The sequence below is a fragment of the Cebidichthys violaceus genome, unplaced genomic scaffold, assembly GCF_023349555.1.
Source record: "Cebidichthys violaceus isolate CVI_PGR_0920_01 unplaced genomic scaffold, fCebVio1.0.p SCAF_14, whole genome shotgun sequence".
Classification (NCBI taxonomy): Eukaryota; Metazoa; Chordata; class Actinopteri; order Perciformes; family Stichaeidae; genus Cebidichthys; species Cebidichthys violaceus.
Window position 1 is genome coordinate 11,641,514 of NW_027176307.1, and position 15,261 is coordinate 11,656,774.

The window sequence follows — 15,261 nt, forward strand, 5'->3', positions numbered from 1 at the left end:
TATAGTCTCTTTTCTTAGTGCTATCAGTAGCCATGATCTTGAAAATGTATCACATTTCTTACCACAGAAAAGAAGGTAACAAAACGGTGAGCACACACACACACACACACACACACATGGAACGTCCACGTTGCTCACTACTTTTATCGCAGGATGTGCATATCTGTGTGTTTTGAAATGCTAAGACCTATTTGTACAAAACAGACGCCTAATAATCTATTTCCTGACTTCTCGCTGAGTTGTAGGGAGAAGGGTTCTTGAAGCAGTTAGTTCAGCCTCCACACTTAGTTTGAGTTAACCATTCAGCTCTTAGATTAACCACTGGAGATAATTATAATACTCGCCATTCTAAATGATATGGTTGGTCGGCCCTCCCTGCATGCGAGATGTAATAATTACTGGTGTTTCTTTTTTTATTTCAGGAAAATCCCCATCTTTACATTTCATCTTCACTTCTCTGGAACTGTGGTTCATATTTGCCTTGCTGCAATGATTAACTGAGGCTTCACTGGAAAGCTTTACTTTCACTGGGATTATTTGCAAGGCCAGCAACTATTAAAGCACCTATATCCCTCTGTCATTTCAAGACCATCTTAAATAATCACCCGTACGCGTCTGCAACAGCTTCAACCAACTCCGTTAGTTCATTGCTGCGTTCTGTCTCAGTCTGTTCCCGACGCACTGCAATGTTAAATTCAGTGTTCAGTATAACTGTGAACAGGGCGTCGCTGCATGCTCAGCCAATCTACTGTAGGTTAAAGGTTAACAAATGTGTGACACAGCTCAGTTTAATCCAGCGGAAAGTGGAACACCGAGTCCACCTCAGTGGAGACGGCAGAAATACCTCCTGAGTCTGATACGCAGTGTTGAGCCCCAAGCACGTCTATGAATATGTATTGATCGTTTACAATCTTATCAATCTGTTCTTCCTAACTTGATACTTGATTAAGTATGCTGGTGCCTCAGTTTGTTCCATTTTTACTGACATATTTTTCCTTCTTTCTCATTGTTGTTTATCTATTTGTTTGATTTACTTTCTTTTCCACTTTCTTTTCTTTACAGCTTCTTGTGTTGTGATGTTGTCGTTAAAGTACAGTAAAATCTGGTGATACTTAAATGTAAAAATGTTATACCTGTCCCATTTCCACCTGTCCCATTTCCACTAATAACAATAGTTTTTTTTTTTTTTTTTTTTAAGTGCATGTGTGTGTGCAAAAGCAGACTAAATAGTGTGGATGGACGTGTGGCATGTGGACGAAAAAGCAAACGAAAAACAGAAGAGAAACTGTCTGGGAAAAACGATGATTAACGAAAACAGTTAAGAGTTGAGAGACAGGAAGCATACGCAATAAATGACTGAATAAATAGAAACTGACTGGAGCAGGAGGTTTCTGCTAAGAGGGTGGGGTGGGGGTGGGGGGTGGGGGGTGAATGGGCAAAGAAAAACAAAGGAAGTAACAGTAACAGTAGGCCTGAAACAGGGAAACTGGTGCTCCATCAACAGCTCTGCGCTGAGGTACTTCTGGCCACACACTATAGCAGGGGAGGGGTTTCCTTTTGCGGAGGCCAAGTGAGGACAAGAAACTGTGTGTGTGTGTGTGTGTGTGTGTGTGTGTGTGTGTGTGTGTGTGTGTGTGCGCACATGTAGACTACATATAAATGTGTGCAGCTCAAATCCTGGTTTTATGGGAAGCTGTAAAAAAAAAAAGAAAAAGCCAAGTTATCCTCAAAAATGGCACAAGCTGTGACCTAATGCCACATCTAGAGAGCCACTATAGACAGAGAGGGATCTGCTACCGAATGATGCCAGTTAAATATCAGCCTTTCAAATTAAAACCACATGGAAAGACTGCGATGCAAAGGACTTGATCCAGATTACACAGAAACTGTAAAAGAATACGACTCACTGCAATTAGATGCAATTGGAGAAACTAATGAAAGGAGCACAAATTCAGCCGTTAATGGGATTTCTTTTACACACTTTTGCATATGAGAATGATATAATCTACCTGATCCAAAAAAAAAATAAACGCCAACTGATCTTGTCCTGCCTTAGGATGCATGTGCATTGTGCAGAGATTGGTCATTTACACATGGGTTCACATGCATACTAAGCTACAGTCCATACACACAGAGGAACCATTGAGAAAAGTAGGTATATATACTGTACACAAATCTCCAGTAGCCTGTACTTTCCTGTGTGCACGTGTTGAAAAAGAACATCTTGACTGAGCTGTATCTGTGCTCTCACACATCATCAAAAATGTTCTGCATGCGCAAATATGTGCAAACAGATACTTCAAGTTGCAGGATTTGGACAGGAGGCCCGTGTGAAAGAAATTACCAATTTATTCTGTTTCCCAAAAGTCTTTTCTTTTACAACAGTGCACCGCTCCAGAGGTATGTGGAAAGGGGTTCGTCCCAGGTGGTTGGCTGTGAATGTTGCCCTGCAGAAGAAAATTTCCTTGACGGAGATTTTGGTGGTTTGCGCACAGTGCGTTCCAGCATAAATCGCTGGCTAATATGTCTCTAATGGATGCTTTTTTTTTTGGGGGGGGGGGGGGGGGGGCACAAAGAGACGGCTATGCTGGGTTGGAAATTGTGAAATGTTTACCCAATCTGAAAATGGCACAGCCAGATGTAAAATGAAACATGAAGACCATAAAGAGTGTGCAAAATTAACAGACGCTAACTTTACAAGCCGTGAAAACACAACACGAGGAACCGGGAGTGAAAAGAAGTGAAAGGAGGAGCAGAACGGGACAAGGATGAAAAAGAAAAGAAGAAGGAAGGGTGAAAACAGGAAGTTCAGTCACCAGCACATGACACTTAAACACTACTGTATAGCCACTTTGACCCATTCAAAAGAGCAAACAGATACAATCAATCAGGCAGCTGAGAATGCCTATAAGGTCTTTAAATGTTGCTTTCCAACATGAGAATCAAAACTCTGTGATATTAAAACAAACATGCTTCTCTGAAGACAATATTGAAACCTTAAGAAGCTCATATTAACCTTTACTAATATAATTATAATGCCAATACGGTCTTTTAGGTCTTACAGAACTGTTAAAGAACGTATGTTGTTCTTCCTGTTGTACATGGATGTGGTCAAATTCATCTGAATATACACAGAAAACAGTAAACACTGTGCTTCCTTCTTCTTGACTCTCATTCCTCTCACATACAGTGGCTTGCAAAAGTATTCATACCCCTTGAACTTTTCCACATTTTGTCACATTACACGCCACAAACATAAATATATTTTATTGGAATTTTATGTGAAAGACCAACACAAAGTGTCACACAATTGTGAAGTACAAAGAAAATTGTACATGATTTTAAATCTTTTTCACAAATAAAAAACTGAAAAGTGCAGTGTGCAAAATTATTCAGCCCCCTTTTCTCTGAGTGCAACCAATTGCCTTCAGAAGTTGCCTGATGACTGCTGAATGATTGAATGTTGCCCTAATGACTAAATAGAGTCCACCTGTGTGTAATCTAATCTCAGTACAAATACAGCTGTTCTGTGATGGCCTCAGAGGTTTGTTAAGAGAATATTGGGGAGCAAAGAGGACCATGAAGTCAAAGGAACACACCAGACAGGTCAGAGATAAAGTTGTGGAGAAGTTTAAAGAAGGGTTAGGCTATAAAAAGATTTCCCAAGCTTTGAACATCTCACGGAGCACTGTTCAATCCATTATCCGGAAATGGAAAGAGTATGGCACAACTGCAAACCTACCAAGACACGGCCGTCCACCTAAACTTACAGGCCGAACAAGGAGAGCACTGACAAGAGATGCAGCCAAGAGGCCCATGGTGACTCTGGACGAACTGCAGAGATCCACAGCTCAGGTGGGGGAATCTGTCCACAGGACAACTATTGGGCGTGCACTCCACAAATCTGGCCTTTATGGAAGAGTGGCAAGAAGAAAGCCATTGTTAAAAGAAAACCATAAGAAGTCCCGTTTGCAGTTTGCCAGAAACCATGTGGGGGACACAGCAAACATGTGGAAGAAGGTGCTCTGGTCAGATGAGACCAAAATTGAACTTTTTGGCCTAAATGCAAAACGTTATGTGTGGCAGAAACCTAACACTGCACATCACCCTGAACACACCATCCCCACTGTCAAACATGGTGGTGGTAGCATTATGCTCTGGGGGTGCTTCTCTTCAGCAGGGACAGGGAAGTTGGTCAGAGTTGATGGGAAGATGGATGGAGCCAAATACAGGGCAATCTTGGAAGAAAACCTGTTGGAGTCTGCAAAAGACTTGAGACTGGGGTGGAGGTTCACCTTCCAGCAGGACAACAACCCTAAACATAAAGCCAGGGCTACAATGGAATGGTTTAAAACTAAACATATTCATGTGTTAGAATGGCCCAGTCAAAGTCCAGACCTAAATCCCATCGAGAATCTGTGGCAAGATCTGAAAACCGCCGTTCACAAATGCTCTCCATCTAATCTGACTGAGCTTGAGCTGTTTTGCAAAGAAGAATGGGCAAAAATCTCAGTCTCTAGATGTGCAAAGCTGGTAGAGACATACCCCAAAAGACTTGCAGCTGTAATTGCAGCAAAAGGCAGTTCCACAAAGTATTGACTCAGGGGCGCTGAATACTTTTGCACACTGCACTTTTCAGTTTTTTATTTGTGAAAAAAATTTAAAATCATGTATAATTTTCTTTGTACTTCACAAATGTGTGACACTTTGTGTTGGTCTTTCACATAAAATTCCAATAAAATATATTTATGTTTGTGGTGTGTAATGTGACAAAATGTGGAAAAGTTCAAGGGGGATGAATACTTTTGCAAGCCACTGTAATATGTCCAATATGATCCTACTCTTCCATTGTCTTTTCAGTTTTGTCTCCTTGTCTTTGATTTTCATCAACTTGAATATCTGATTTCAGACAGTATCTCCTCACGTTTTCTGTTAGATTAATTTCAAAATTTAATTATTATTTCACTTGTATGACACCACATAACACTAAACCAATAACATTGTATCACCATATATTTACTGTAATAAGGACATCAATGTCAAATCAATTCTTTAACGTGTAGAAAGTATGTAAAGAAAACTCAACAAATCCGAGCAACCACAACGCAATGGGACTCTCTCCAGAAGTCACATTCCGTGAGCCGCGCCACTTTACACAGAAACTCTGCAATAAAGCCAAGAGCTGTGCACCGATTAGGGCCGTTCTAATAGTAAGTGTATTTATTCACCCAGCGATCTGCAGCCAACACAACCTGCCAGGTCGCCCTGATGTGGTCGGTGGAGCTGCAGCCCAGTAGTCATGGCATTTCTCATTATAGGAACGCCAACGTGCCTCCTTCACGTTCTGTGTTGACCACATTTTGAATACACCAAACTGAAGGACCACACAGATATGAGAGTGTGTGTGTGTGTGTGTGTGTGTGTGTGTGTGTGTGTGTGTGTGTGTGTGTGTGTGTGTGTGTGTGTGTGTGTGTGTGCGCTAGGGAGGTATTGCCAATAGTGTGCAGACACTGAAGTAAAGCTCTTTTTATTTTTAGAAGTAAACCACCTCATGAAGTTGTATCTCACTCACAAACTCACACATTCACATTAAGAAGGCTGCAAGTTCTCCTCTTTGGGGTTGTGTTTGGTGGTTTTCAGACCAGTACATGTGCTAACCTGCACCACCTAAAGGACGGGAAGGGGATAACTGCAGCAGCTGCATATGTAGTTCACGCCTAAAGACTAAAGCCTGAGCATAAAGGCCTGCAGACAGATATCAATATGTTTAGCTGCAAGTTACTTTGTCCAATTAATTCAATAGAGTGGACCACTTTCTTCCTCAACCCTGAGGCCAGGATAGGGAGGATGCTCTTAAGATTATCAATTTTATAAAATAAGAGCTTTTATGTGCTAATACTACGTGCAATTGCAGTCATGAACTGAAGAACCAAGGTAGATGTGAAAGAAAGTGTGCCTGTGGAAACACCTTTTCAAGTGCATTCTTTGAAATGTGAATTTGTATTTTTACTTCAGAGTTGACTTATTATTCACGTTAAGTGGATTAGATAGATGTCTTTACTGAGTTGATACTTCAGCCAAGAGCCGCAGCCAAGAGGAAACAAAAGACACCAGAACAAATAGGAGGTACTGCACACAGTGTTATTTTGTAGAAAGGGTCCATATTATTGTGTCCACACCCTTAATACTCTGAAATATACCAATGTTTTCTTAATTTATTTTGACACATTACACCGCATGCACACACACACTCCATTTCTTCCCTAATTTTAATATTATTGTTATTATAGTGGCTTTACTGTTAACACAGTCCAGCTGCATCTGTAAGCCTATAAGAATTAGGTAAATGAAACAAAGGAAAAGGATAGAGCCTTTCTGAATGAACCAAAAATGACACCGTCCACTCCGAGCTGTGCCAAAAGACCCTGGATGTGCATGAGGCTCCACGGACGCTACCAGTCGCATCACAACTAAATATTCCCTTGTGATGTCCAGTGTTTGCGGCAAATCACATAATAAACTCTGTCAGCAGAGACATACTGCAATGTTCCTTGCTAGCAGGATGTTTTGGTAAACTACAGAGAAAGGGGAACTTCTTTTCTATTTTTGACTCACTGTGACAAAGGTAGCCAGGCTTCCTTCAAAGAACCCTCATCCCTCCCGAGGTAGAAGATCCAAGGATGGATTGACAGCACCATCTAGTGGGACAACCCGGCCAGAACGACAAGGGGAGAACATGGTATCACCATCTGCCAGCAGAGCCAGAGGAGATAAATGGATTTGGGCAAATTGTGTAGAAACATAAGCTTAGCTTATCCATTCACAATAAACCCTGAGTAGTACTTTATTTAGACGTATTACGTGATTTAGCTCGTTTGTTGGTTAATTAGTTGGTTCATTGTAGTTTTTAGTTATATAGTAATGGTAAATACCGAGGATAAACGACTGCCGCGCGCACGCACGCGCACGAGACACGGGAATGAATTCCCGCATGCGCAATGCCATCTGGCTTCTCGGCGTCTAGGAGATTGCAAGAAGATGATGCGGCTGAGCGGCCGGCACGGACTGAATGCATGACTGGCCCATCCGAGACGTATATTTTCACTTGCCTTGTCTAGTTTCTTGCCAAATCGCTGTTTAATGTCGAACTGTAGCCGGAGCGGCGTAGAAACTGATTAGCAGTAACGGCAGAAGAAGCAGAAGAAGAAGAAGAAGAAGAAGAAGAAGAGGAGCGGAGCGGAGCGGAGCAGTAACTGAGAGGAGAGTTGGGCATCAAATTGCACCGGATGTCATTACACGCTCTTAAATATCGAGGACGTGAGTACCGTTTTTACAATTGTGGATGTGTGCTGCGTTGTAATTTAGTTTTTTCGGCATGTTAAATGCTTTTCCTGCATGCACATATATAAAAAAATAAACTCCCAGCGTTTAGTCGTATTTTGGGGCTTAATTAAGAAGCCTTGCTGGAAAAAAGCCCAGCCCTTTGTCCACGTCAAGTCAATTATTTCTACGTGGGTCGTCACTTTTCATCACGTTTTTATAGTTTCGTTGCTAATATTATTCTGGTTTTCTTCATTTACTCTCAGCACCGTTCACCCACACACCTGTTTAGAAAAAAACCCATTTGAATTATATTTTAATTATTTAAATCCCTGAGATAAAACAAGTGTAAATGATTTATTGGCTGTGGAAAAACAAATCTGAGCGTTTTTTAAATATTATTCCTGCAACATTACAATAACTGTTATCATAACAGTGTGTTATTCACTGTTTTCCTCATGAACACGGTTCTTCTTTTAGTGTGTCATATAGCACATGGAGGCAGATAACCATCAAACAGGCTTGTGGGTCGTTGGGCATTTGTACTTAGGCCTACATCTAAGCTCGTTGATCAATTGAATTTAAGCCTCTTGAGCGGTCCGAGCGAAACCTGCTGACACATGCGCCCCTGTCTTTTTGTGTGCGCACAAACCCGGTTAACCCCTTCACTGTCTGAGTTCCCTCCGCGGCCCACTGCAACTAAACTAAACCCTGGGTGGGGATGTTGTTTTATGAAGTCCTGTAAAAACAACAACACAAAAAAAGTCAGATTATCTAGTGCACACCCGTGTGCAGTACTACTCAGCATTTTGCTGTCAGCGAACTCTCATTGGTGGACAGTAGTCACTGTATACAGAGCAATTAATTATTGAAAGGGAATCTGATCTGACGCATCGGATTAATTATAGATTAATATGGAGACACCTGCTCTCAGCTCCCAGGTGGATAAGGAGTGTGTGTTACGTAATGCTGCTTAATTACAGTCAATGTACCAGACCATTATTATACATGTTAGTTTGATTCGCTTCTGTCATATTTGTCCCGTCAGTGAGTTAAAGGAGGTTAATAGAAGAATTATTAAGTCTTATCAATCTATATGAAAGAGAGAAACGTGTCAGAAACGGAGGAAAGGGAATTACCCCGTATCATTGATCCTATTTCCTGCAGTTATCTCAAACTGTTGTGACGGGCCAGATTCTTCACAAGAATCGATGGAAAGTGCATTAACATCTTGTGGAGGTTAATGTTACCGTAAAGTTTCCAATGAGGGCAAGAAAAGAGAGGCCTGGCGTGGTCCTTTAGAGTGTTTCCAGCAATGCCACAATGTACAATTGTCATGAAAAGACGGCATCCATTCATTTAGAATGAGCTGAATGATCCTACTCTGTAGCATATGTGACACATGATAGAAATCCCTTTCTAAAAGGCTTTCACTTGCCACATGATCCGATAAGACACCCTGCAAAGTTTGATACGATGCTGACAATTGTTGTCTTTGGGGGTCAGTCTAGACGTCTTCGGCTTGATATGTGTGCATCAGCAATCACAAGCTAGCGATGATTCAGTCGTTTACAAGAGTGTTTTGTAGAGAGTGCTACGGTGATGCAGCGTAGCTCCTCATGCTGCTAGTTACAATGATAGGATACGTATGGCCTGTAATTTAATTTTGGGTGACTCTCACTGACGCTGCCTGTCTTGCCTCCGTCTCTTTCTCTCTTTTTCAGTATAATCGGGACCAAAGGCAGAGCCATGGAGGCTGTAACACATCTGGTGAATGACACTGTAGAATTTTACAAATGGGGCCTTACTATAGCAGGTAAGATCTTTTTAATCACTTTGTTGCGAAACACACAAGAGCAGTTGTTGGGGACAGAAAACTGCCCAATTTGACCATGTTGTCTTTCTGGTTAAAAACAGAAAAAAAGAGTCATACTTGATATGTATGTGATAATATAACTGCATAGCAAAGTCTGGCAAGTCAAAGTCGGACCAGGAAGCAGCGAGCGAAGAGGTTCGTTTTCACCCACAAATACGTACAAAATGGTCAAACTGGGGACTTAAAATAAACCTGTTGGCTCACTTATGTGGCGACGTCCTGTGCATTGTCCCTGTATCTGCAGAAACAAAAGGACAAACTGCACAACATGTATCGTAAAAGCACTGGATTGTTCTTGAATTTTTCTTTTAGCTGTTCGTCAGAATGCTACAGTGTAATATTTAGCACAAAGTGTCCTAAAGGTTGTAGGAGAAGGCGTGCCTGTTGCGCATTACATGTGTGTTCACTTGAACAACAGTGGTTCTGTTGTTAAACCACCATACCTCACATTTTTCCCACCATTGAAACCACGCCTGTGTCCTCCAGACAAGAGGGTGGAGAGCTGGCCGATGATGTCGTCTCCCGTCCCCACTCTGGCCATCAGCTGCCTGTACCTGCTCTTCCTGTGGGCGGGGCCTAGATACATGCAGGACCGCCAGCCCTACATACTCAGGAAGACCCTCATAGTCTACAACTTCAGCATGGTGGTCCTCAACTTCTACATCGCCAAAGAGGTAAGGACACGTAGATTATCTTCACCTGTTACAGTAGCGCACATAGCATGTAGTCGCTTTTTGGCGGTCATATTAAATGCAGAGACATTATTATGTTTATAGACTCTATACGTCTAATTTTACAAAATAAATTAGCTTCATTCACTATATAAACGCTTACTTAACTCCAGCTAATTATGCATGTTTCATTTTACTTGTTGCTCACACAGAATACATGAAAAGGCAAGAAAAGAGGATAATGGACGGTATAGAAAACATTACACCAGTGATACTGACTCTGTGACAAACTTGCTGCTTAACGTTAAGAGACAAGACAATCACTCACAGTTGAACCACTTTATCGGTTGAACACAAAGGTTCATGTAGGTGTGTTCTCTCAACACATTATCTCAACCAAGCACCGGGCAAGTTTGTTCTTTTGGAGCAAATAATGTCGAGGCGCTTTGTGTTTTGTGACCGATCCACTCTAATCAAAAATAAGCTGCAGCAGTTCCTGCAAGATGCAGATTCAACTCTAGCAATGATTTCCAATCCGTGATGTCTAATAGCTCGTCTAATTTTATTTTTTTAGAAAAAGAGTGTGTCAACAGGGATTACTCGCGGTCGCTGCTGTAGTTTCTCCATAGCTTAGAAAATGTCGACCAGTTTCCTATCAGCCGTTTTCTGAGTTTGCTCTTTCTTTCTTCCCATCAGCTCCTTCTAGCCTCTAGATCAGCCGGGTACAGCTACCTCTGTCAGCCTGTCAGCTACTCCAACGACGTCAACGAAGTCAGGGTAAGCTCCCTCCAATGCACACGTCACCGAACACATCCACGCACACACACACACACACACACACACACACACACACACACACACCTGTCTACACGACTACCAAAAGAAATGTTTTTTACTTTTTGATAATCGCAACAGCAGCAGCAAGTGCCTTTAGTTTAGTTAAAGGTTAAAGGAGAAAAGAGATTTTTTTTTTTAAGTCTCCAGGGATTTCGGTACAAACAGGGTGTGGCCTGCACTCACATAGGCGGGAGTAATTGGTCTCGCCACTGCGAGGCTCCGCCCCCCCAGTCTCCAACCTCAGGCTCTTTAATGATGGCATGATGCCACACCGCCGTGGCTTAGAGAGCAACCATGTGCTGCGAGGAATCAAGACTTAAATAGGAGAACACACATGAGTGATGTGTGACATATTGCTGTGGGACGTGAATACATCTGCAATACATACATGTATATATATGTATAAATATACTATATATCATACAATTACTCTTAATATATGATATCTAAGTGACGTCAAATATTTTGTTATGATACCTTGTTCACAAATATATTCATAAAAACTGCTCTCTGCAGTAGTAAGACTTCGCTCAACTCTCCTACACGAGTGGAATAAGGTGGGGCTTTAAAGGGCTGATTAACTAAGAACTTAAGCGACAGTAATGAGTACTACATCAATGTCTGCACATTGTATTCGCAGTCTGAAGCCGCTACCTATCACCGATGCTGTCGAGAGCTGCAATAGTTCACCCCGCCCTGTGTTTTTACGTCTTCAGATAGCATCCGCTCTCTGGTGGTACTACATCTCCAAAGGAGTGGAATTCCTGGACACCGTCTTTTTCATCCTGAGGAAGAAGTTCACCCAGGTCAGCTTCCTCCACGTCTACCACCACTGCACCATGTTCATCCTCTGGTGGATCGGCATCAAGTGGGTCCCCGGTGGACAATGTGAGTGAAAGGATCCTAATCGTCAGGACGTCCAGCTGTTGAATTCATCAGATCGACGTTGTCTTCGTGCCACTTATAGGCTGGCATTCATTTGCCTCCGCCAGCCATGTATAAATAACACGATGACAGCTGATGCAAAATTCAACCCTTTCAATCTTTCCACAGCATTTTTTGGTGCAACCATCAACTCTTCCATCCACGTGCTCATGTACGGATACTACGGCCTGGCAGCTTTGGGACCTCAGATGCAGAAGTACCTCTGGTGGAAGAAATACCTCACCATTATTCAGATGGTGGGTCTTTTCTTATTCTTTATGCATTTGCTTCTGTTGTGTGTGTTCTGTGGATGTTTTTGGTGAAAATAACACCATTTTATCAGCACTAATTGTACTGTTGTTGTTGTAAAGACATAACATTGCAGTTAGGTCACTAAGATATACGTCTGTCGTCTATTTCAATGAAAGTAAATATCCAAAAAGTGCTTTTTATGTGCAGTACATTATAAGTCATGGTCACAACAACGGTCTGCATTTTCATATAGTACATTCTGCAAGTTTGTTGCGTATTTACTGCGCTTCATGTTGTTTCATTTGGCTTAATAATTTGATTTTGTGTGTTCAACAGATCCAGTTCCACGTGACCATCGGCCATGCTGGCCACTCCCTCTACACAGGCTGTCCGTTCCCCGCCTGGATGCAGTGGGCTCTGATTGGCTACGCCGTCACCTTCATCATCCTTTTCGCCAACTTCTACTACCACGCTTACCGACGCAAACCCTCCTCCTCCCAGAAGGGAGGCAAGCCCGTGGCAAACGGCACCTCGGCGGTAGCCAACGGTCACAGCAAAGTGGAGGAGGTGGAGGATAACGGGAAGAGGCAAAAGAGAGGAAGAGCGAAGAGGGAGTAAAGACGGAAGAGTGCTTACTCGGCCGATTTAAAAAAAAAAAAAAAAAAAGACAGTTGTTTTAAGGGCCAGAGAAGGAGGGTAGGGATAGACAGAAACCACACTGGCTTCATCATCCCTGCACATAAATGTAGAAAGATGTGATTTGTGACTGACTTGGAAAGGTGAAAGGGTAGAAGTGTGTGTCTGTGTCTGTAAGGGGTTTTGAGAGGAAGAGAGGGGTGTTGGTTGTCTCCACAACAAGTACGATGCTGATCACGTAGGCTCCGTGCTCTTCTGTCCAACTGGCTTTTGGACCGTAAAAGGACCAAAAATATTATCGGACCTACAATCTGCTCAGCATCCACCAACCTATCAACCAAAATTCACCTCCAACTTTTGTACTCTGGATTCCAGTATTGTTTTAACTGAAAGCTTAAATAGTCTTTAATATGCTAATTTATTTTCTAGTGCTCTATAAGAGTTTTAATGAATTTAACTATTACCAACAAAACGACATGCAGATGCATTTTTTTCTTGGTTCGGGGGGTAAATTTATGTTTGCTCATAATTGGAGTTGAGCAAAGTACGACATTCTCACAATTGCCATTTAACCCTATTTAAGTTCTTGTCATTCATCTACTTCACCTACCAATCCAACATGTCCGGGACTTTACATCTCTCTCTGCTGTCTGACACTGAATTAACTGTGCTGCATTTACAGAATGACATGTTTTCTTTGTGATCATTGTGAATTAAAACTTGGTTTAAATCACTTTGAGGGAGGGGGACTGTAGTTTCTTTTATTCATGCAAATGTATGGGTATCTTTGTTTTAATAATTCTTTGTGGGTCCTCGTGATTTTTGTTTTCTTTTTGTAGCCGAGGTGCAAAAATAAGAGATTTGAAACTCAGCTGAATATTGTCTCACTGCCATGTAGGACTTTTTTTTTTTTTTTTTTTTTTTTTTTTTTTTAAAGAAAAACAAATGGTTATTTCATTGTCTTAAAAAGAATGAAAGCAACACAGCTTCTGGCTGCACATAGAACTGAAATAAAGACAATGTCAGCACCCCATAGTTTACGTTTGTGTGTCTTTGTGTTGGTGCGAGCACAAGCGCAAAATCAATTGTAAATCGGCTAATTTAATGCTAAAGCAACATTGTACTCAACCTATAGCATCAAACTGTCTTGCACTAGGAACCTAATCTAAAGACAGAGCCTTTGTCCTTCTTTTCCTGTCCTTCCTTCATCTCTCTTCCATCCTGGGAAGATGGAAGTAGCTCGTCTCTGTGTGTGTGTGAGAGTCAGAGGTGTGCTCTGTCTTTGGCCTGTCCAGACAGATCTGCCCTAATCTTTGGGGGTAAATTGGCTTTAGCTCCAAAAGAGCTTACTTCCACGTCACTCCATGAGATACCCAGGAAAGCAGGTCACTGGAAGAGAAGCCTTCACTAATCTGCCATGAGGTTGCTCCTGTCACTCTCAAACGGTGTTGTTTTGATATAGTTTTGATTCATTATGCAAATGACTATACAATACAGACAGGGCAAGTAACAGATGCACATTTCGCCCCAAATATTAGCAAATACATACCGTTTTTTTTTTTGCAAAAGAAACAGCTAAGTGATATCTGCTGTGAATTTAATATACTGGTCAATTAAAAAAAAACTTTACCCCTCCATCCACACTCTGCATCCATTTCTTCATTACCCTGGGACAGTCTCACTATATCCCACTGCTCCTTCACCACATTGTGGATTCACTAATGACATCTATTAAATAATTCTTCCTCCACATTTCTCCTGTTGTCCTAATGCCTCAGATCAATTATTCCTTATACGTCACCTCTCAGGCCACAGTTGTTGTTTTCTTTTTTCTCATGCTTAGCCACTTTTTCTACCAACCTATGGCACAGTACATGACCTACTTTGCAGCCCTTCCATCTTATCATGGTGCAGCTCTCTGTAACTTGGCACCCATGGCATCAGGGTGGAGGTGTACGGGTGAAGATGTGAATGATAGACTGGATGGGATCAGTCAGAGGAGGAGTATTTGTCCTCCATGGGGACACAGAGGGATCTAAGCCAGGGCCTAAGAGGATTGCAAAGGGCCAAGGCTTTTCTACTGAAGGCATTTAGCACAGGTCACTATAACCTGCAGACATTCAGTGGAGCTGTGGCACAGAGTTGTGTGCTAGAAAAAGTTAGCATACATCCATCAATAATACATAGTTAATAGTTAATACATCCTTATGCAACTCTTTAAAGAAAACCACTTAAGTGTAATACAAATTGCTGGTTCCCAAACTCTTTCTCTGCCTTTGATAATGTGTAGGAAATAGACCCGTCATGTTATAGGATGACTGGCGGTCGACGGACCCACCGGGCCTTCTGAGAGGCCGGGTCTGTCAGAGGGTGAAGGGTACGTTTTCAGGGGTTAAATCTCTGCAAACCTGACCCGTCACTCACTCATCTCATTAGCAATTATATGACTAAGGAGCTCATTCTAGCCTAACGGAGTGGAAACAGTCAGCGTTTTGCTGGCCCGCCGTGTGTGTGTGTGGGACGGATTGCCTTCAGAGCTTGGACTGACTCTCGGTTTGACGTGAGGAGGGCACCCTCTACTGGGCCAGAATATAGTTACAGGACATGCATTGGGTCAGAAGCAGATGAGATGTGTCGTGTGATTCCTGGTGAGAGTGAGTGAGGCATATCATGTGCCCATGCAGGGAATCTTTGATGTATTAAAATCTGTATCGTCAAGCAAGAAAAACCGTAATCTTTCATTAA

General features: G+C 42.1%; 1 protein-coding gene across 1 annotated transcript; it reads left to right on the plus strand.

The window, feature by feature from the left end:
• The first annotated feature begins 7,029 nt into the window (after positions 1-7,029).
• Positions 7,030-13,249, plus strand: LOC137871185 (very long chain fatty acid elongase 4-like). Its single transcript, XM_068708857.1, has 7 exons — positions 7,030-7,317; positions 9,045-9,136; positions 9,683-9,870; positions 10,564-10,644; positions 11,421-11,592; positions 11,758-11,885; positions 12,217-13,249. Exons 2-7 carry the CDS (start codon positions 9,070-9,072, stop codon positions 12,496-12,498), a joined length of 918 nt encoding a protein of 305 aa, XP_068564958.1. The 5' UTR covers positions 7,030-7,317; positions 9,045-9,069; the 3' UTR covers positions 12,499-13,249.
• Positions 13,250-15,261: the final 2,012 nt, after the last annotated feature.

What these genes read in the sequence shown, in the direction of transcription:
- LOC137871185 (XM_068708857.1), top strand. Translation starts at nt 9,070, where the DNA reads ATGGAGGCTGTAACACATCTGGTGAATGACACTGTAGAATTTTACAAA. An exon ending in ATGGGGCCTTACTATAGCAG is followed by an intron (nt 9,137 to 9,682) that starts GTAAGATCTTTT and finishes TGTGTCCTCCAG; the next exon opens with ACAAGAGGGTGGAGAGCTGG. An exon ending in ACGACGTCAACGAAGTCAGG is followed by an intron (nt 10,645 to 11,420) that starts GTAAGCTCCCTC and finishes TTACGTCTTCAG; the next exon opens with ATAGCATCCGCTCTCTGGTG.